Source organism: Ranitomeya variabilis, chromosome 2 (genome assembly GCF_051348905.1).
Source record: "Ranitomeya variabilis isolate aRanVar5 chromosome 2, aRanVar5.hap1, whole genome shotgun sequence".
In the NCBI taxonomy this organism is placed as follows: domain Eukaryota; kingdom Metazoa; phylum Chordata; class Amphibia; order Anura; family Dendrobatidae; genus Ranitomeya; species Ranitomeya variabilis.
Genome location: NC_135233.1, coordinates 284,079,429 through 284,102,306, shown reverse-complemented (window position 1 = coordinate 284,102,306; position 22,878 = coordinate 284,079,429). Strand labels below are relative to the sequence as shown.

Here is a 22,878-nt window from a genome sequence, read left to right as displayed (position 1 = left end):
TTGGGCAGATTATCAATCCGTGCCTGTAGTTTACCCATGCTACAGCCAATCACATAGAAGGTAAATGATGTAAAATGTTTGGTGAAACCCAATTACAGAAATGATTTTTAGCTAAAAAAAAATACATGCTTTTGGGAACAAAAATTGTCATTAAAGATGGACAGCTCCCATAACAGTGCTAATCAGTACAGTAAACATTCGATCAATCAACGTGGTGCTATAAAGAGAGTGGCAAAGGGCTGAAAATGTGAAACCTACACCTCTGTTTGTGCATCCACATGGCAGAGTGCGTTGCGAAATGTGATGGCAAAAGATCATGAGAAACTTGGGCATGAAAATGAACTTCTTAATGATGATGACGATAATGATGAAAGCGAACGTTTGTACCCTTTGATATGCAGTATGTCTTATTGTAGAGATCTGTCAGCCATCTTAACATTGCCTTATAATGACTTCACAGAGGAACCGGACCCATGAAGTGGTATTGGGAACATATACCGTATTCTAACCATAGCAGAATGGAAGTAACTTCTGGGAAGTGTCCGGGACCAGATCAGAGCCACCTGATCTGCAGCCGCTTAACTCTAACCAAAGCCCAAGTGACGGACACTGGATACATAAGGTGTTGTTATAAGCATCAAACCAGAAGAAACCTGCGGCTACAGGCTAAAATATACTTGTATGTCAGAGGTTAGTAATGCGTTGTCCCGTGTCTGTTCAGTTTTGTACATTTGCTATCGTTAATCAACGTAAATGCCTTGAAAAAAGGAAACAACATTCTGTCTGTAGATTAAATAATTACACTATTTTTTCCCATTATTATCCTCATACATGAAGAATGTGTCTCATAATCTAGAGATAACATTAGCAATAAAATAGGGGTCCCCTGCTGCTCGTGAAGTAAAATGCTGTAAATTTCTCAAAAAATGTCCCGTAGTGGCTTCTATTTTGCAGATCACCCTCCCCGTGTAACCAGATGGGACAAGATCTGTCGACAACTTCTTCTTTCCACTTGATCTGTGACCCCACACACTCTGGCAGGGTGACATAAACGCTCATGCTTTAGCATTGCAGCCTGTCGAATATATTAATGACATACTGAGCTATTTGCACCCTGTTCATGTCAACACATACAGGAAAAAATCATTTTCCAGAATATTACCAGGTCAAGGCTTGCTACTTATTCTGAATAGCATGGGTTTAACTGTAGCTCGTACATAACTTTCACCTAAATATGTGTGTTACAGGTGCAGATTTTATTATTATATGAAGTTGTTTTGTGACTCGTATAAGAGCAATAAAAATAACTTGCTGACTCCCAATTACTTGTATTCCAAGCTACATGGGTACTTTTTGGAAAAAAAAATCATTTGGTAAATTAGTGTTTAGTATTTTTAGCACGATATCTAAAAATTAGTAAAAAAAAAAATGTAATTCCTAATTTTATCAGTCAAATGAAGCTATTCTTAATAGAGATCAGCAAATAAATTTGAGTGCAATTGAATTATATTAAAATTTTACAAAAACCTACATTCATCAAAATGTGGGTATTTTAGTAATTTGCTTCAACGCGAATTCAGCAAAATGATGGCTGCTGACTACAATTTTTCTGGACCATAAATGGTCATTAAAAGGTTAAACAAAATGTAAACAATCCTTATACTTACCTTACCGCTCACCTCAAGCTGTCCTATCTTTGCCACATCTTCTGATCCCTCGCCGCTCACCCTGGAATCGCCAGGCCTCTTACCCTGAGACAGGACTTCCAGCTTTCATGAAGGCCAGGAGGGTTCTGCACATGCTTATGGCAGGTCACGGACACCATGGACCTCTGCGCATTAGTGCAGAGCCCTTCCAGGCCTCATGAAAGTGGCAAGATACAGCTGAGCATGAGAGGCCTGGAGATTCCACCACAAGCGGTGAGGGATCAGATGACGTTGGCGAGTCTTGGAGGAGCCAGAGAGGTAAGTAGAGAAGTGAGATAAGGAGTTTTTTAAAAATTTTTACATATTAAATTTATTATGTTCTGGGGTCTAGAGCCGGCCCCACAACATAATGAGGGATATTAAATTTGTGGAGAATAACTTTTCAGCTAAATGAATTTCCCAGGAAAAATCGTGCGAATAGGCAAATTTAATTATTGCCTCATCCACTCATCTCTAATTCATATTGTAAATTATTAATGAACCAAAATAATCCATTCTTGATGTCTTTTACCCATAAAGTAGGTCACTAAATAACGCCTTATACTTTTGAGACATGCTTACTACATCGATATGTTGCATTCTAATCCTTGGTGGCCTCTCCAGGTGGCCTCCTAACAATTGTCCTATTTTCCAGCCATGTCTAGAAGAAGACCTGTGTCATTGTTTTAGACCCTGGAATGTATCTTTACTACCCAAGATCCTTATGTTCTTTCAACAGTTTGGAAGCTGGGTGCGACCATCAGTTTGACAACTTAATGATTGACATCCTAAATGGGATGTTATCCTTTAACTCTTTCTTTGACTCCGGGAGTTGTTCAACTCTTTTCTGATGGACAAGGGATCGTAGGGCAATATGTACGATGCACTCCTGTGCAGCCAAGTCCTTCCTAAAACCTTCCTACCTCAAAAAATAAGCAAAATGCCAAGGAACAAACATTTTGAACAAACTTGTAATGTCCCTTGTGATTTTGCCATTTTTAGTACTTGACATTTTGTGTGTGCATTTTCCTTTTAAAATATACAGCCTAGTTATTATATATTTGACTAAAATGGTAAAAGGGAGCCAGTTAAAGGGGTGAGATCAATGACCATGATAATCTTATTTCTCTCACAACTGATTTTGATTTTTGTAAAAATGTAAAAGTTTAAAGTCCTAAGGTATGTACACACAGGTGGTATTCACTGCAGAATTTACCAAGGAGAAAAACTTTCCGCTACCAAAATTTGAAATGTGCAGCTCTCAATTTAATTGCAGATTTTCTCTGCAGCATCTGGTTGAGATTTTGAAAAATCATCCACAAAACTATAATTGTTGGTCTGAAATAGTCTAGACCCTAAGGGTATGTGCACACGTTGCGGATTTGGCACATCTCTTGGCAAAAAACGCGGGCCAAAATGGTTGCGAATTTAATACAGAATTGATGAGGATTTCTTGTGGATTACTTGTGGATTTGTTTCGGATTGTCTTGTGTTTTTTGATGTGGGGATTTGCCTTACTCAATGTATAGTGAATGGGTGCAGAAACGCTGCGTTTCCGCACAAAGAATTGACATGCTGCGGAAAATAAACCGCTGCATTTCTGTGCAGAATTTTCTGCAGCATGTGCACAGCGATTTTTGCTTTCCATAGGTTTACATGGTACTGTACACCGCATGTAAAACTGCTGCGTATCCGCAAGGCCAAATCCGCTGCGGATCCGCAGCCAAATCTGAAATGTGTGCACATACCTTAAGGGTCCTTGAAACAATGCAGTTCATAATTTTACTGTCAAAGATGAAAGAAAGAAAGAAAGAAAGAAAGAAGGAAAGAAAGAAAGAAAGAAAGAGAAAGAAAAAGACGAAAGAAAGAAAGAAAAAAGAGGGAAATTGATCCGATTAAATTGACTATTGCAAGAAAATGTAATATTTGTCTACATCTTTGCATAGTCTGAGAATTTACAGTCTTTCACTTGCACAATAATAATAACAGAGAAAACAACAGTGGGGGTAATATCAACATAGTGATGAGCACTTGAGTTCTGTTTATTTCCTCTCATGGTTTCCTTCCAACATCTTTGCACAATGGACGGCACGTACAATTTATTTAACGTTTGTTGTGACAAGGTAGGGGCTGCTTTCTGTGCTGATGGAGCAGCCCACCTCTGACTTTTAACTCTTAGATTATTATCTTGCTACTGTAACTTATAGACAAACATCACACTTTGGTCATATCAAGGAAACGTAAAATGCAAACATGGCAAATACAGTCACATCTTAATTTATAAAGCAAGCGAAAGCACGTTTCAAAACATGAAATATTGTGACAGCTATAAATGTCAATTCTTCACAATAAATAAATATGTATGGGGCATTGTATTAACACCTTACACCATGTCTACGAAAAGTATGCAAATTGCCTCTTCAGAGAGGAAGAGGACTAGAACTCTAGTGCCACCTATTGGAAGTGGCCATCCTAAAGGTCCATATCAACCTTTTAACCAGTCTCTCACCTAGCCAAATCAGATGTCATACAATGCACTGACGAGGGTCAATACCCAGAAACACCATGTCTGCAAATTGAGATTTTGGTTTTAGCTTTTATCCTAAGTCATGTGACAAGGCTCATTAGAGAGTCGATATAGACTTTTATAATTGCTACTTCCTATAGGTGGCACTAGAGTTTTGGTCCTCTTCCTCTCTGAAGAGACATTTTGCATATTTCCCAAAAGAGCATTGCAAGGTTTAAAGTCTCCTCACCTTGGCATGTCAGGCTTGACATGTCAGTCTCCGCAAGGAGAAATGTTACCCCTAAGAAAAGTATGGCTTAACCTGAAAGCCTCAGCCCCTTTAATCAGCTGATCTGTGGAATAACCGAGAGTTGGATCCAACTAGTCAATTGTAAAAGGTTGGATAATTTCCTTAAACTTCTGTTAAGTTCAGTCCTGTAAAGTATAAACTATAAATATGAGACAAAGACACCTTCATCTTTCTTGTTACATGTCTTGTAGATAATAATCAGCCCTTCCTAGAAATGAACACAAATACCCCCGGTATTGCAAATATGGATGTCAAGGCAAATGAACTGGTTGTCCCTTGCCGTGTGAGTTCACCAAAATTCAAAGTCACTCTGCATTATGTAAGTATATGATTCCCTATGGTTGTGCGAAGTACTGATCCCACTTCTGGTATCCAGAAGGAATCTACATGTCTGTTCCACATTTGGAACAAATATTACAATAAGAGATGTACAGAAGTGCTTGTGTTGTACACGTGTACTTTCCTTAACGGAATATACATTTATTATTATTATTATTATTATTATTATTTATTGTTATAGCGCCATTTATTCCATGGCGCTTTACAAGTGAGGAGGGGTATACATAATAACAAGTACAATAATCTTGAACAATACAAGTCATAACTGGTACAGTAGGAGAGAGGACCCTGCCCGCGAAGGCTCACAAGATTTACAGGCAATCTGAGGGATATATATCTTTACATTCTCACTGGGAATGAATTCTCCTGTTTAAACAATGGTTTGTGCTATTAAACTGAACATTCAATTTCAGGAAATTGTAGGAAATTTCCTCCCATTGCACAGATTTACCAGGGAATTCAAAAACAATGACCCCTATTCATGAGTGCATACTGAAAAAAACAATGTAAAGATATGGGAAATGTTTATATCTCTACTCATTTGGTCAGAAGTAATTTAGTTTACTGGTTGCTGAATGTTTATTGTTATGATTTGGCGCTCCTGATGTGAGGTTTATTTATGTGTCAGATATAACTACAGTTAAGGTGGTTAAATCCTGTAGACATCTCCCGTATATTCAATCCATTTAGAGATGGGTACATATCTATTTTTTTATTCCCTCACATGGCACCATTAATTTGCACAGTGCCTTACAGACATCATCATCACTCTCCCCATTGAGGCTCACAATCGAAATTCCCTATCAGTATGTCATTGGAGTGCGGGAGGAAACAAGAGAACCTTGATGAAACCCACACAAACACGTGGAGAACATACAAACTCCTTGCAGATGTGTCCTTGTATAATCCAACAAAGAAAAAGAGGCAAAACCAGATATGTCAAAAGAATAAAAAAAATTTTTGTAATAAGTTAGATACATGTTAAAATAGAATATATTGAATAGAATATATTGAATATAAGATAAGGTCTCCAAAAAATGGATGGGGACTAACAAATACCAAAGTGAAGATACTTGTTAAAACTATATCTAATCCTCCAAAACAAATAACACATTGTAAAGAACTAAGTAAAATGGGATATGAATTTATATATATATAGATATACAGTTGTGTGAAAAAGTGTTAGCCCCCTTCCTGATTTCCTATTCTTTTGCATGTTTGTCACACTTAAATGTTTCAGATCACCAAATAAATTTAAACATTAGACAAAGTTAACACAAGTAATCACAAAATGCAGTTTTTAAATGAAGGTCTTTATTATTAAGGGAAAAGGAAATCTAAATCTATATGGCCCTGTATGAAAAAGTGATTTCCCCCTAAATCTAATAACTGGTTGGACCACCCTTAGCAGCAACAACTGCAATTAAGCGCTTGTCATAACTGGCATTGAGTCTTTTACAACACTCTGGAGGAAGTTTGTCTCACTCATCTTTTCAGAGTTCTTGTAGTTCAGCCACATTGGAGGGTTTCTGAGCAAGAATCACCTTTTTAAGGTCATGCCGCAGCATCTCAATCGGATTAAGGTCAGGACTTTGACTAGGCCACTCCAAAGTCTTAATTTTGTTTTTATTAAGCCATTCAGAGGTGGATTTGCTGGTGTTTTTTTGGATCATTGTCCTGCTGCATAACCCAAGTGTGCTTCAGCATGAGGTTACGAACAGATGGCTGGACATTCTCCTTCAGGATTTTTTGGTAAACCGTATTATTCCTAGTTCCAATCACCACAGTGAGTCTTCCAGGTCCTGAAGCAGCAAAACATCTCTAGACCATCACACTACTACCACTATATTTTACTGAACCAACATAATCTAATATGGCTAGCCTCCATTAGATAAGAAGCGATTCTAACTCAGAAAAATAAAACAATGAGTCAATTCTATTAAATATCAATATATAAAAACAATTAAAAAGACAGGACAAAAAGCCTCCAAAAGGAGAGGGGAAGGATAAACAGCAATTTACTATATCAGTCAAAAGATAGGAAAGGGGGAAGGTAGGGCTAGCCAATGTGGATCTGGAATAATATCAGAAAATAAAAATGTGGACTGTGATGGCAGCGGAACCCTAGCAAGTAAAAAGAATATACTGTATAGTGCTTTGCACTGAAGTTGCAATAAACTGCTGAGAGACTGCTACTGTAAATATTTGATACAATAGAAAAACAGAACTTATTATTTGGTACAGAAAACTTTGCAATTACAGAGGTCAGACGTTTCCTGTAGTTTCCTGTAGTTTTTGACCAAGTTTGCACACACAGTGCAGCAGGGAATTTGACCCCCTCCTCCATACAGATCTTCTCCAGATCTTTCAGGTTTTGGAGCTGTCGCTTGGGCAACATTGAGTTTCAGCTCCCTCCAAAGATTTTCTATTGAGTTCAGGACTGGAGACAGCTAGGCCACTTCAGGACCATGAAATGCTTCTTATGGAGCCACTCCTTAGTTGCCCCGCTGTGTGTTTCAGCTCATCGGAAGACCCAGACATGACTGATTTGTAGATTCTGTCTCTCACAGGTGGTGTACCAACAATAAAAATTACAGACCTCTCCATTCTTTGTAGGTGGGAAACCTTGCAAATTCGTCAGTGTATGAAATACTTATTTTACCCACTGTATGTAAATAATAGATACATTGGTCCAAAGTAAGTACTGAATGGAGCTTAAATGTAAAAGTTACACATAGAGAAAAAAGAAAATAGATCAACCTTAATTGCAGAGGATCATAATGGCAAGTACCAAAACAACACTTACATGTTGTAAGTGTTGGTCATGGTACATGTTGGTTGTGTGTCTCCGCACCCCTAGATGTTGTCCTTGGTGGGAATTGAACCCAGGACAACAGTGCTGCAAAGAAACAGTGCTAACCACTGAGCCACCAAGCTGCCCAAAGTCAATGTACATATTATCATTTCATCAGCATGAAGCACATGATAACAGATGTGATCAGAAGAACAAGGGAGTATGATGTTAAGCACACTAGACTGGAGATGTTCCCTGTCCAAAAAACGTCATCCCCAGGTTATAAAAAAGCAAACTGCTTTACTCACCATCTTCGTGTCCAGTGCTATTCCTAGTTCTGCTATTGGCTGTGGCACTAATGTCACGTCGGCAACATCACAATCAATTAATGAGCTCAGTGGCTCTACCCTTATAGACGGAGTGCCCAGCTCAGAGCCGCTAATGACATGACGTCAGTGCCATAGCCAATATCAGATAAAGCAGAGCTGCGGCTGAGACTAAGCACTGGACCCGGGATGAAAAGTAAAGTGCAGTTTGGTCCAGGGACCTAGATTTTAAGAAATGGGACAACACCTGTTAAGTAAAAGGAAAAGTGTGTTAGTCAATACACTAAAGTTATTATTTCAGGCTGTCATACTTATATGTACTAAGCCAATGTCTTGGATATAACTGACAGTATCGCCTGGTGATGACTTATAGCACACTAGATGTATGATGTAAGGGTATGGTAGTACTGCACTTCACTTAGTTTGTCCTAAGGTGATATATTTTACAACACGTACGTGAAAATAGGGTTATTCATAATACTCAATGGCTTCACCAGATGCCTTGATAGCAGACTTATTCTACCCCAGAGGATATGTGATGCATTGTACAGGAGGCAGCCACAAGGTTAGCGTTTGTTGAGCTTTTGCTTTCTCTCCATTGACTGTGTTTTGACAGAATTTCCAAACCATAATTCTTCTCAATGTGACATTCTCTTGAAGTTGTGTTTCTGTTTCAAATTGTTTAATTACAGTTTGGGCATGTTTCTTGGAGGCTGCTATGCAAAGTCTGTTGAAATTGGCAAGCCACCCTGAGAAGAATTTCGTGCTGAGTGATTACAAATTTTGTGAACTGTTGCGTTGTTAGAAGTGATAAAATACTTAGAAAGATGAATGCATCCTCGGAATCACAGTAATGACTCCTTCCAATGCTTTCTACTTACTCACATGCATTTGCAGCTTGATATACTGTGGCTGTATACAACACAAGAAGAGTTACCGAAGGAGCTGCCAAAGTCTTGCCCAATAATATGAGCACTTTGCCGTGTGATTCCGTGCATCATAAACACTTAGATGCTTGTTAGGGACAATTTTAATTTTCCTTCCTGTCTTTTTTCGGTCTGTGGCATGTTTGTCAACCGTCCAGAAATTCCTGGACAGTCTGTAAAATTAAGCACTTCTTTGCCTTGTCCATAAAAAAGTTAAATAACAGGCGTCTGTGATTTTTTGGAAGCTGAAAAAACTTATAAGGATTATTTTGACTGTAAATATCCACATTTTACAGTTTACAGTGATTGCAGCTGATGTCTTCATATCAGAATTGTAGACATGAAGAATATACAGCTCTGGCAAAAATTAAGAGACCGCTGCAAAATGTTCAGTTTGTCTGATTTTTCTCTTTATAGGTATATTTTTGAGTAAAATGTAAATTGTTCTTTTATTCTATAAACTTCTGACATCATGTCTCCGAATTTCCAAGCAATAAATTTAATATTTTTTTTTCTGACAAAGAAAAATGGTCAAAACAAAAAAAAAAACAGTGCTTTCAGACCTCAAATAATGCAAAGAAAACAAGTTCATAATCATTTAGAAACAACAATACTAATGTTTTAACTCAGGAAGAGTTCAGAAATCAATATTTTGTGGAATAACCGTGATTTTTAATCACAGCTTTCTTGCGTCTTGGCATGCTTTCCACCAGTCTTTCACACTGCTCCTGGAGCAAAAATTTAAGCAATTCTTCTTCTTTGGTTGATGGCTTGTGACTATCGATCATCCTCTTGATTACATTCCAGTGGTTTTCAATGGGGTTCAGGTCTGGAGATTGGGCTGCCCATGACAGGGTTTTGATGTGGTGCTCTCTTAATTTTTGCCACAGCTGTATAATCAGAATAATTTATTATGGTTTTCCAGTGTGTCCATAAAATAGACATATTGTCTGTTCGTGATTTTTTAATATGCTGTTCATCAAAAATAAAAAGTGTAGTTGGCATCCCTGGTCTGTGGAAGGAAACCAAAATGTGAATTGTAAGAATCCTCAAATTCCAGTCCAACGCATTTCTCAAAGCGTAGTAATCCAAAGAAGCCTTGAAAACTTATAATTAGCATTTATGTGTAATTAGTTTTCATATTTTCTTTATTCCTGCTGATAGTTACAGCCATGGTCTGTATTCCCTACAAATTAGCTGCCTCCTAAGATTTATCCTAATTGCAATACTACTTCTTGAAAGGAAATGATAGAGTCGTGTGGAGACATTCAGTCGGCTTCCTGTGTATAAAGGAAGTCCATGCAGGGAAGTATTCAATGATGTTAAATATAGAAAGTCTAAAATTAAGCTGACAGTTTGTACCTGTACAAATATCACGGGAATAGTTTTATTAGCGGCTAGAGAAGAATCATCTTAATTCATGGTTATATGTTAAAGAAGATTGCCACAAAATTGTGAAATATAACTGAACAAAATGAACTGGAGTATAAGTTAGTAGAAAGGCAAAATAGTAGCATGTTCACACTGGTCATCAAACAGACAAAACCTAAGAAAGAAACAAAATGAGCTTATACCCTGCTGTAAAAAAATAAAAGCAATAGTGCATTCAAACAACACAGTGTTCCTAGTAAACACAGCTCTTGATCAAGAAAGCATAAAAGCCAATCCCACCAGTGTCAAGATGAACCCGAATTCGGGATGGTCCTAACCTCTAGTTTTAAAACCTTACCATGTGTCAAAGTGACGTCAATGTGAATAAGGGCCGAGCAGGACAGGGTCCTGAACATGAGCACCCAGCAAAATGGGAAGCTACAGTTGGGAAAAAAAGTATTTGGTCAGCCACCAATTGTGCAAATTCTCCCACTTAAAAAGCTGAGAGAGGCCAGTAATTAACATCATAGGTAGACCACAACTATGAGAGTCAAAATGAGAAAAAAAATCCAGAACATCACCTTGTCTGATTTTGCAAGATTTATTTTGCAATTTATGGTGGAAAGTAAGTATTTGGTCATTAACAAAAGTTTATCACAATATTTTGTTATATATCATTTGTTGGCAAAGACTGAGGTCAAACATTTTCTGTAAGTCTTCACAAGGTTGGCACACACTGTTGATGGTATGTTCTTTTAATGCAACTCAGCATTCTGTCGCCTCCTAATACAACAAGTTTTGTTCCTACCAAACAGTTCTACTTTGGTTTCGTCAGACCATATGACATTCTCCCAGTACACTTCTGGATAATCCAAATGCTCTCTAGCAAACTTCAGACATGTACTGGCTTAAGCAGGGGGTCACGTGTGGCACTGCAGGATCTGAGTCCCCTGGCGGCATAGTGTGTTATGACGGTAGCCTTTGTTACGGTGGTCCCAGCTCTATGTAGGTCATTCACTATGTCCCCCTTGTGGTTCTGGGATTTTTGCTCACCTTTCTTGTGATCATTTTGACCCCACGGGGTGAGATCTTGCGTGGAGCCCCAGATCGAGGGAGATTTTCAGTGGTCTTGTATGTCTTCCATTTTCTTATTATTGCTCCCACAGCTGATTTCATCACACCAAGCTGCTTGCCTATTGCAGATTCAGTCTTCCCAGACTGGTGCAGGGCTACAACTTTGTTTCTGGTGTCCCTTAACAGCTCTTTGGTCTTCACCATAGTGGAGTTTGGAGTGTGACTGTTTGAGGTTGTGGACAGGAGTCTTTAATACTGATAACAAGTTCAAACAGGTGCCATTACTACAGGGAATGAGTGGAGGAGAGAGGAGCCTCTTAAAGAATACTTATTTTCCACCATAATTTGCAAAATAAATCTTGCCAAATCAGACAAGGTGATTTTCTGGATTTGTTTTCTCATTTTGACTCTCTTAGATGTGGTTTACCTATGATGCCAATTACAGGCCTCTGTCATCTTTTTAAGTGGGAGAACTTGCACAATTGGTGGCTGACAAAATACTTTTTTCCCCACTGTATATAAACGTAATGTCCAGCTCAAAGAACGTGAGTACAGAGTGTTATTTGTATCCACTATTGCTTTTATTTATTCATTTAACATTGTGAAATAACTGGAGGCTGTCAGAGTTGGATGAGAGCTGTAATTTTGCAAACTCGGGGTGAGGGCATGAGTCATAGACCACTGGTTTATATTACGGTATGTTGTTATTTTATACAGAAACTATATAATAATATATATTATATCTTATGTCATGGGTTATACATCACGTGGTTTACATCATGTATACAATACTAATGTGTATAGTAGTACGGTAGATATTTTACCTTCTGACTTCTTAATGTTTGTTTTAATGGGTAAATGTAAGAAGCAGCAGCCAGATCATTATGGGACCACACAAAACAAGAAGGTATAAATGCAGCTGAAGGCATATTTTAATGCCTTAAAAGTCTGATAAGTAGGACCTGCACCAATCCCATGAATGAGTGCTCCCATAGTCCCCATCTTGTGGGAGCGTGAATAGAGAGGTGGTCATGTATTGTTGACTTTAACCAAAAGTTTCATAAAATGAAATGTTCGACCCCCTCTCTGTTCATAACACCCCTGAGACAGGGGTTGGGGACACCCTTTCTTAGATACAGGGATCCTGTGCAGAGGTGTATCTAGGGTTTCTGACACCCGGGGCAGGAGCTCAGTTTGGCGCCCCCCCCAGGACATACGCGATTTGCACACTTTGCCATCTACCCACAAGCTCCTCTCGCTAATACTCTCAATGTTCAGCGAAAAACAGAGAAGCAGGAAGAGAAGCTCGTTGTCACAGGACCATAAGTATGAAAATCGCATATGAGTGAAGTGTCCATGGGACGACTACTGGAACCTGCAGAGTAGAATCCTGACATTGCAGCTTCTGAATTCTCACAACGCATGCACTGCACACTTTTAGGATTCTCTCTTGCCGGTGGACAGTAATGTCAGCACAAGCATGTGATTTGTATACTTCTGACCACATTCCGACTAAACGTGCCTGGCCTCACTCTGTTCATTTTCATTGAGTGAGGCCACACATGTCTAGTCAGCATGTGACCGCATGTATGTAAAATTGCCAGCACGAGAGAATCCTGACAGCGTGCAGTGCACACTGTAAGAATTCAGAAGTCTGCAGTAACAAAGAATAGCTGCATGCTCATTACAAACCTGGATATCCCCTTTAATGCTCCTAACATAAATAAAAACATGAGAGTTAGTATCACAAATAACATTTACATCCAGGTACCTTATAGATGACGTCATCTCTGGAGCCGTTCTCCTTCTTTTCTTCATCTTGTCCAGACCCCATGATGAGTTTTCTCATCCACAGCCATCTCTGCAGACTTCCATCTTCTCCACTCTGTTGCAGAAAATCTCCACATGATGCCCTTAAAGATACAAGTGTCATTATAATGCTCCTGAATAAAAAATTGCCCCTCACTATTATTGTCTACTCAAAATATGACCCCCACACTGTCCTACTTATTGTACATGCTCTTCACACTGACCTCTCCTTTCCATACCGGCCTCCTCTTCACACTGTCGTCTCACACTGTGTCCCCTCCTATAGTGCCCAGTATTTATACTGTACTCTCTCATCACACTCCCCCCCTTGGTATACTGTCCCTTCCTGGCTGTGCCCTCACACTGTCCCTCCATGCTATGCCCCCACTACTCAGTTTCTATTTTGTTCCCACTCACTTTTCTCCCCCATACTGTTTCCTCATACTATTCCCCTCCCTCCTCATACTGTCTCCTCTCACATCCCTCCTGTTCACCATACTATCTCCTCATAATAAATAAATAAATAATAAATAATCTTTATTTTTATATAGCGCTAACATATTCCGCAGCGCTTTACAGTTTGCACACATTATCATCACTGTCCCCGATGAGGCTCACAATCTAAAATCCCTATCAGTATGTCTTTGGAATGTGGGAGGAAACCGGAGTACCCGGAGGAAACCCACGCAAACACGGAGAGAACATACAAACTCTTTGCAGATGGTGTCCTTGGTGGGATTAGAACCCAGGACTCCAGCGCTGCAAGGCTGCTGTGCTAACCACTGCGCCACCGTGCCGCCTCATATATTTACCCCCTCACTTTCTATACTGCCTGCTCACCTGACTCCCCACACTGTGTCTGCACACATCCCATCACCCTCATACATGTTTCCTCATACATGCCCTCATTCACCTGTACTGTTTCCTCATATATGCCCCCCATCTCCCCCTTTGCTCTTCATTTTGTGTCCTTAAATCTCCCTCACACTTTAAATCCCCCCATCTCCACTCCAAATCTCCCCACACACATTACATCCCCCATCCCCACTCCAATTCTCCCCACACAATAAATCCCCCCATTCCCACACAGCCCCTCATCACCCCCTTCTGCTCATCCCCCCACAGCCCCTCATCAACCCCATCTCCCCCTCATAACCCCCACACAGCGCCTCATCATCTCCCCATTCCCCACACAGGCCCTCATCATCACCCACACAGCCTTTTATCCCCCCATTCCCCACACAGCCCCATCACCCCCATATAGCCCCTCATCACCCCCTTCTCCCCCAAAGCCCCTCGTCATCACCCCTTCTCCCACACAGCCCCTTATCATCCCCCCTTCTCCCCACACAGCCCCTCATCATCCCCCCATTTCCCACACAGCCCCTCATTATCTCCTCCATTCCCCACACAGCCTCTTATCATCAACTACACAGCCCCTCATCATCATCCCCCATTCCCCACACAGCCTCTTATCATCCACTACACAGCACCTCATCATCATCCCCTCATTCCCCACACAGCCTTTTATCATCCACTGCACAGCCCCTCATCATCCCCCCATTCCCCACACAGCACCTCATTATCCCTCCATTCCCTACACAGCCTCTCATCATCCACTACACAGCCCCTCATCATCATCCCCCCATTCCCCACACACCTCGGTAATCTCCTCACACGGCTCCATGCTGCAGACCCTCAGTCCTCTCCTCACACGGCTCCACGGTGCAGGTGAAACCCCTTATTTCCCACTTTTTTTCTACAGCAGCCTCAGCAGTTTCCTGCTATCCTGTCTTCACTGGACTGAAGGAGGCCCCGCCCCTTCCGGTGGCATCATTACCTCCCGAAATCACCTCCGTTCTAGTCACTGCAGTCAGATCTTCAATTGTACTCGTGTCTGTAAGATACGAGTATAATTGAATACTGGGAGCCGGCGCACTGCAGCTTCTCTGTGCCGGCTGTCAGCTTGACAGTCGGCACAGAGAACAGCTGACTCCCAATCCAGGGGCGGCAGAATGCAGCTGTCAGGGGAGACACTGCGGACCACTGCATTAGGCGGCCCGACTGCACCCCCTGCCGGCTGCGCCCGTGGCACATGCCCCGGCTGCCCCCCCTAGATACGCCACTGATCCTGTGAATATGCCATAATTGTCTGAGATCTTTCAAATTGTATTGGCCAATAGTCAATTTATTCATATATTTTCAGGATGAATAATAAAGCACCAAGTGGAGTTCTAAGTAAGACTGCTGAAGAATTGTTATGTCATAGAGAGTACAAATATCTACTAAAAAAGACAAATCGGGAGAGCTGACAGCACTTCTTTAAGGCCTCAACATGCAGATATTCCGTTGTCTCCTCTGTAATTGAGAAATACCAAATAGATAGAAAAATTAGTTTGATTCTTCAAGAGATGAATTTGGCAAACAAATTGGTTAATGAGGCTTCTAGGACTTCAAGGAATATTTTTGGCTACCAACATTGAGTATAAATTAAACACAAGGGTTTCCAAAAAGGATGTTGCAGTAGTAAATACAAGGTCAGAACTCTATCGATATATTCAACACTTAGGGCCCCAGCCCAATATATTAAATTAATGAGAGGGACAAAAGAGTATATTAAACCCTATAAAACATTCTTTTATTAATAGAATTAAAAATTGTTTGAACAAAGTAGCACCACCAAGAATACAGGACAAAGTAAGCATTAACCCTTAGTTAACTTACCATACCATGCGTTAACAATATGTAGCACAGGTATTTATCTTTATTCTATGTGCAATTATTTGGCATTTTCTTCTGGCTAGACCTTTGGCTATTTTACTGCCCCATACTTTGACCTGCATTCTTGGTAGTGCTACTTTGTTCAAACCATTTTTAATTCTATTAATAAAAGAATGTTTTATATGGTTTAATATACTCTTTTGTCCCTCTCATTAATTTAATATATTGGGCTGGGGCCCTAGGTGTTGAATTGAGTATAGATTAGTAGGTTATATGGTCAGAAGAGGACAAATCAGATAAGGTCCTGTCAGCAACATCATCACTAATCATTTGGCAAATATCGAGAGCTGTGGTTCTTCTGACATTATCACAAAACAATTCTTTGTTTTTACAAAAATGTGTCCAATGAAACGTTCTCCACCGATATTTATCAGATCATCACTAAGTGTAAAACTTAGTTATCAGTCTGGGACAGTCTACAATTACTGGCTATGAATTTACATCAAACCCCAGAGACAATGTGATATATGTTTTAGTTGGCTGAAGTTGAGTCATGAAAGTACGGCATACTCCATATAATTATATGATTCAGATGAGAGAGGCCGATTGTGACGACAAGCAATGAGTGACATCTCTAATGGGAATAGACTTGTGGTTTAGATGCTTTCATGAACATAATGATAACTACCTTCCCCATCTTTCAGTACTATGCAAAAGTAACTATGCTGATTGACATGACCAGGATAAAGGAAATATGGAACCAATTAATGTTGGATTCAGGAAGAGCTTCGATATGTGAGTGAAGGATCTGTAGTTTGGAGCATTGTCCACATTCAAAAATAACACCTATGTTATATCTTAAAAAGTCATTATAGTGGAGTGTTCGAAAACAGAAATTGTTCCCACAAGTCTCTGAACGTTTGCCATCCAACTAATTGAAAAAACATGGCTTGTACTGGGCATTATGTGAAATAAGGGACGCTGGGCAAAATTAGGAAAACTGTCTAAAGTGTAACTGCACACAACATATTTTCTAGTGGACTCCGACTGGAACCCGCTTGAAAATGCTAAAAAAAAAAAAAAAAAAAAAAAAAAAAGCAAAATGACAAAAACCTTGAGGGTATGTCAAAACAACAGTTTTCATTCCTCAAAAGCAGAATGCAAACTGAAAGCGCCACTGTGATTACTTACCATGGGCAACAAAGACGGTTTTATGGTGTGAAAAAGGTGGAGATTCACTTAAAAAGAGACTTGGTAGCCTTGACAGAATGGTTTAAAGTCATATACTATGAAAACTCTTAAAACATTCAAACCTATGTGCACATCTGTCTTAGGAGGCTCGATTGCAGATTCAATCCTTTTTACAAAGAAAAATAAATAAATAACACAGCAGATCATGATTTTTTTTATCTAGTAGAATGGAACGCACCGTAAAAACGTATAAACCCGATTAACAGAAAACAAGAAGCGTCTGATGCCGATGGTGCCGATTGCGTCAACTGTCTATAACGTACTTGTATTCCATTCTTGTGTTCCTAATGCAGAACTGAAAAATTGAATTATTAATATTAGTGTTAACAGGCTTAATACAAGTGTTTCATTTTACAAAAGCCATCCTTTGTGCTTGAGTTGTATGAGTATCATTAATATTATTTCCATTGTACTTATTACCATTGGATCATGCTTGCTTTCAGACACTCTAGGACGCATACAGGATAGGCAAGCAGTGGACCTTATCCAATTTACAAATTTTTACAGACTGAAAAAGACATTTCCTAAAATACGAGCATTCATTTTCGCCCTTTTGTGTCCATGTTGGTATACCAATGAAAATCTTATGCTTTGTCCACTAGATGACAGCATGTAACCTGATACTTTACATTTTCTTGCAAATGGTTGTGTTAGGTGTCGAGTTCCTGCCACTGCACAGGGGGAATCTCAAACTATGTCCACTGTGGTCTCCCATTCTTCTCCAGCCGCAGTGGAACCTGCTCAGCAGAGACATCGGTCCCAGCGCCTGGCTCGGACAGATACAGCATGTTTGGTTACTGCTGCCCTTGCAGGTTCAGCCATTATAACCAGTACTGTTCGGCGACGAGCAGGCGCTCCTGGGACTAAGTCCTGCTTTTCTCCTTCTGAGCATGCCCAAGGGAAGACCTCTCATTGGAGGTCAGGGGTCACATGCTCAGGTCCTGTAACAGCTCCTATTGGTCCACTAGGAACGTCCTGGAGAGCTACAACTATAAAAGGTTCGAATGGCCTCACGGCCATGCGCTAGTATCATTTGTGTTTGGCTGTTGCCAGTGGATACTCTACCACTCAGTTTAGATTAAATACAAAATTCCCAGGCAAAATGCACACAAATATGGAATAAATAAATACCAAAATCCAGAATATAAAATAATATTATACCGGGTGCACTGATGGACGATGCGAGATGGACAACTCGGAAATTAAGATAATTTACAGCGAAAAAAGAACCCGAACGACTATGCAATATTTTAAATGAAAAAAATATTTATTTAAGGATACATAAACCATAAGGAGGGGTGGGAAAGTACCAAGGAAAAAAGAGGGGCAACGTGGGAGACACTGATTGTCTGGAACTCTATATGAATACATACAATGTGGCCAAAATATTATATCATAATGTACTTATATAAAAGAGTCATTAAGCCACAAGAATGGAGACAAAATCAGGTGCAAATGTATACAGTCGTTTCAAGAGTTAAACTGTCATTCACTAAATTAGTCGTCTGAGGGGGCTAAAATAAGGCTGCTAGTCGCCAAGCATATGTATGCATCCATAGCTAAAAGTGCAGTTAGTCACATCCAATAGTTAACCAAAAGCCACCCTATAAATTACCTTGTGCCTGCCAATATCAGAGTCCCTGAGATGCACCCTGCCCCGATGCACGTTTTGGCGTCTGCCTTCGTCAGGGCAGGGTGTCAGTGTCCCACAGATTGCCCCTCTTTTTTCCTTGGTACTTTCCCACCTCTCCTTATGGTTTATGTATCCTTAAATAAATATTTTTTTCATTTAAAATATTGGATAGTTGTTCGGGTTCTTTTTTCGCTGTAAATTCACTCAGTATATATGTGGAGTGAGTCTGTTTAGCTTTGGGGCTGTACACTCAGGCAGGCAGCTAGCGTCAGTGGGGGCAATTAGCCTTGGCTTAGCATCTGGTTCCTTCATGTGTGTGGTTAGCATAGAAGAGTTCCAGAGCAAGCACAACCCTAGTTAGGGTATTAATCTCTGTGTACAGCGCAACTCTGTGAGGCAACAGAACTCACTTTCATTTCACACGGGGTGAAGTTTAACCCACGTGTGAGCTCAGTGTCCATTCGCCATTACTTTGTAGCAGGTATCTCTGCACGGTGGACCCCGGGCTGCGAACGCACCTCGTATCATTCTATTACTTGGTGCCTTCCGCTAGCCCTAACAGTGTACTAGCGCCAGGGTCTGGCTAGTAATGGCGGATGAACAGCAACTGCTGTGGTACATCCAGCAGCTGGAGGGCTGGTTGGCAGCTCTCGAGCGCACAACCTCAGCTGTGGATGTTACCGCCGTAGCTGTTCAGGCTGCTAGCGTGGCTGCAGCAAGTTTGTCCACTGCCACCCCTGTTCCGACCTTATCTCGCCTCCCGCTGTCAGATAAATACTCTGGTGATAGTAAATCTTGTAGGTGTTTCATGAGCCAGTGCGCAATACACCTCAAGCTCCTGGCTGCACGTTTTCCCACAGAACGGGCAAAAGTGGGATTCATTATATCTCTCCTGTCGGACAGGGCGTTGGAGTGGGCTGCTCCGCTGTGGGAGCATGGCGATCATGTGGTGCAGAGTGTTCCGCTGTTCTTGAGCACTCTGAAACAGGTCTTTTTAGGACCCCGAGTCACCCATGATACGGCGCTCCAACTGTTGGCATTGACTCAGGGCTCATCCATGGTCAGCTATTTTGCCGTCCACTTCCGAACTTTAACATCTGAGCTGGAGTGGTCAGATAAAGCCCTCGTCCCTGTATTTTGGAGGTGGCTGGCTGACCATGTGAAGGACGCTTTGGCCACTAGGGAGATTCTGGCCACACTGGAGGAGCTAATAGCTGTATCTACTCACATAGATCTTCTTTTTAACGAAAGAAGGTTGGAGCGAGCCCACTGTAGGCAGAGGTTTCAGCTGGCTCCCACCTTCGCCAAACTTTTGGAATCTCCAGTCCAGGCGCCCAAGTCACATGAGGCCATGGAGGTGTCACGAGCAGAATCTACAGTAAGTCCCGGACCGCTCGTGCACTCAAGGTCTGTCATGTCTACTGGCAGTCAGGACATTTTGCCTCCAGATGTTCCCAGTGGTCAGGAAAACGTCAGCGTCTAGTGGTTGTAGGAGGAGGTACACTAGATACGGTGACTATTTCCTCCAAACTGTCCTTTAAGGGGACAATTACTATAGGCTCATCCACTTATTTGGTAGAGCTTTGCGTGGATTCCGGGGTGGAGGGCAATTTTATGTCATCTGCCTTCGCCCAACGACACGCAATACCCCAGTGATGCTCACCGAACCAGTGACCGTACGAGTGGTGAAAGGGTCAACACTGCCCTCACAGATAACACACCAGACCATCCCATTTACTCTATCTATGTTGCCATCTCATCAAGAGATTATTTCTTTACTCGTCATTCCTGAGGGAATTGATGAGGTCCTGTTAGGGATACCTTGGCTACGGTACCAATCCCCTCATATAGAATGGTCCACAGGCAGAATTTTGGGATGGAGTGAATCTTGTGAGGGTAGATGTCAGAGGGAGTGCGTTCAGGTTGCTACTACTGAGGTACCCGCAGATCTTTCCTCTCTCCCCAAGCAATATTGGCCCTATGCGGATGTGTTCTCCAAAAGGGCTGCGGAAACCCTTCCGCCTCACCGCCCTTATGACTGTCCTATTGACCTCTTGCCTGGTACTGACCCCCCCGTTATCTCTCCCGGAGACGGAGGCAATGTCTCAGTACATCCAGGACAATCTGGCAAGAGGATTCATTATGAAGTCAGTGTCACCTGCAGGGGCTGGGTTCTTCTTCGTGCAGAAGAAGAACGGAAAATTACATCCATGCATAGATTACAGGGGTCTTAACGCCATCACCGTTAAGAACAAGTACCCACTGCCCCTGATATCTGAGCTCTTTGATAGGCTTCGGGGAGCAAGGGTATTTACTAAACTAGATCTGTGGGGTGCTTACAACCTGATTCGCATCCGTGAGGGGGACGAATGAAAGACGGCTTTTAACACCAGGGATGGGCACTATGAATACCTGGTGATGCCCTTCGGGCTCTGTAGTGCCCCAGCCATTTTCCAAGACTTTGTGAATATCTTCCAGGATATGCTCTCCACCTCGGTTGTAGTCTATCTGGATGATATTCTCATCTACTCTCCAGATATAGACTCCCACCGGAGAGATGTTTGCAAAGTCTTCGTCCTCCTACGGGCAAACTCCCTCTATGCCAAGTTGGAGAAGTGTGTGTTTGATCAGGAGTCTTTGCCTTTCCTGGGCTATATCATCTCGGCCCAAGGATTGGCTATGGATCCCGCCAAGCTACAGGCTGTTATGGACTGGCAGGAACCCCATTCTCTCAAAGCAATGCAGCGCTTTATGGGGTTCATCAACTATTATCGCCATTTCATTCCTCACTTCTCAACTTTGGTAGCTCCCATGGTTGACTTCACCACGAAGGGAGCAAATCCCAAATTGTGGTCGGAGGAGGTCTCCAAGGCCTTCCTCTCTATTAAGTCCCATTTTGCTAGCGCTCCCATTCTACATCACCCCGATGTAGATAAGCCATTTATAATGGAGGTGGATGCCTCATCTGTTGTTGCAGGAGCAGTCCTCTTCCAAAAGGATGCTCAAGGTTGGAAGCATCCTTGCTTCTTTTTCTCCAAGACCTTTACACCCACAGAGAAGAATTACTCCATCGGGGACAGGGAGTTGCTAGCTATGAAGTTGGCCTTCTTGGAGTGGAGACACCTCCTGGAGGGGCTCGTTTTCCCTTCCAAGTGTTTACCGACCACAAAAATTTGGTTTATTTGCAGACTGTCCAGCGGCTAAACTCTCGCCAGGCTAGATGGTCCCTGTTCTTCTCCTGGTTCCACTTTACTCTCCATTATCTTTCCAGGGAGAAGAACATCCATGCCGATGCTCTCTCTCGATCCATGGTGTCTTCAGTAGACGAGGAGGATCCTCGGCTAATTGTCCCTTCTGAGAGCCTAAGGACCATGGCCCCGGTTTCACTAGAGTCTGTGCCCCCGGGCAAGACTTTTGTGCCATCTAATTTGTGACCGGAGGTTCTCTCTTGGGCTTAATCGTCCAGGGTTGGTGGACATTTTGGGACCAAGAGGACATCTGACCTTCTGGCGAGGACGCACTGGTGGCCGCATATGGCCCGTGACGTCAGGGACTATATTCGGGCGTGTGTCTCCTGTGCCAAGAATCGGTCTCCTCGGCAACGGCCCGCTGGGCTACTTTACCCCCTGCCGGTGGCAGACAGGCCCTGGGAGATGGTCGGGATGGACTTCGTGGTGGGCTTACCCAAGTTTCGTAGCTGCACCGTTATCTGGGTAGTCACTGACCATTTTTCTAAAATGGTGCACTTGGTGCCGCTTCCACGGTTACCTTCTGCACGTGCCTTGGCGGCCTTGTTCATTAAATATGTTTTCTGTCTACATAGCATGCCTGACAAAATTGTCAGTGACCAGGGTCCCCAGTTTGCGTCTCGGTTTTGGAGAGAGCTCTGTCGTTTACTCAGCATTGAGCTGAATCTCTCTTCTGAGTACCATCCCAAGACAAATGGGTTGGTAGAGAGGGCCAACCAGACTCTGGTAACATACCTGCGACATTTTGTCTCCGCCAGGCAGGATGACTGGGCATCCTTGTTACCTTGGGAGGAATTTGCTTTGAACAACATCGTAGCCGACTCCACTGGACAGACTCCATTTCTCCTTAATTACGGCCAGCATCTGTGTGTCCCTGTGCCCATG

General features: G+C 41.8%; 1 protein-coding gene across 1 annotated transcript in view; it reads left to right on the top strand.

Moving 5' to 3' along the window:
- Positions 1-22,878, top strand: part of LOC143805567 (vascular endothelial growth factor receptor kdr-like) — a 243,457-nt gene that overhangs the window by 83,003 nt on the left and 137,576 nt on the right. Inside the window, exons 3-4 of the mRNA XM_077285064.1 lie at positions 461-690; positions 4,693-4,820. Of these exons, the coding sequence (XP_077141179.1) occupies positions 461-690; positions 4,693-4,820 (358 nt within the window). The remainder of the gene's footprint in view (positions 1-460; positions 691-4,692; positions 4,821-22,878) is intronic.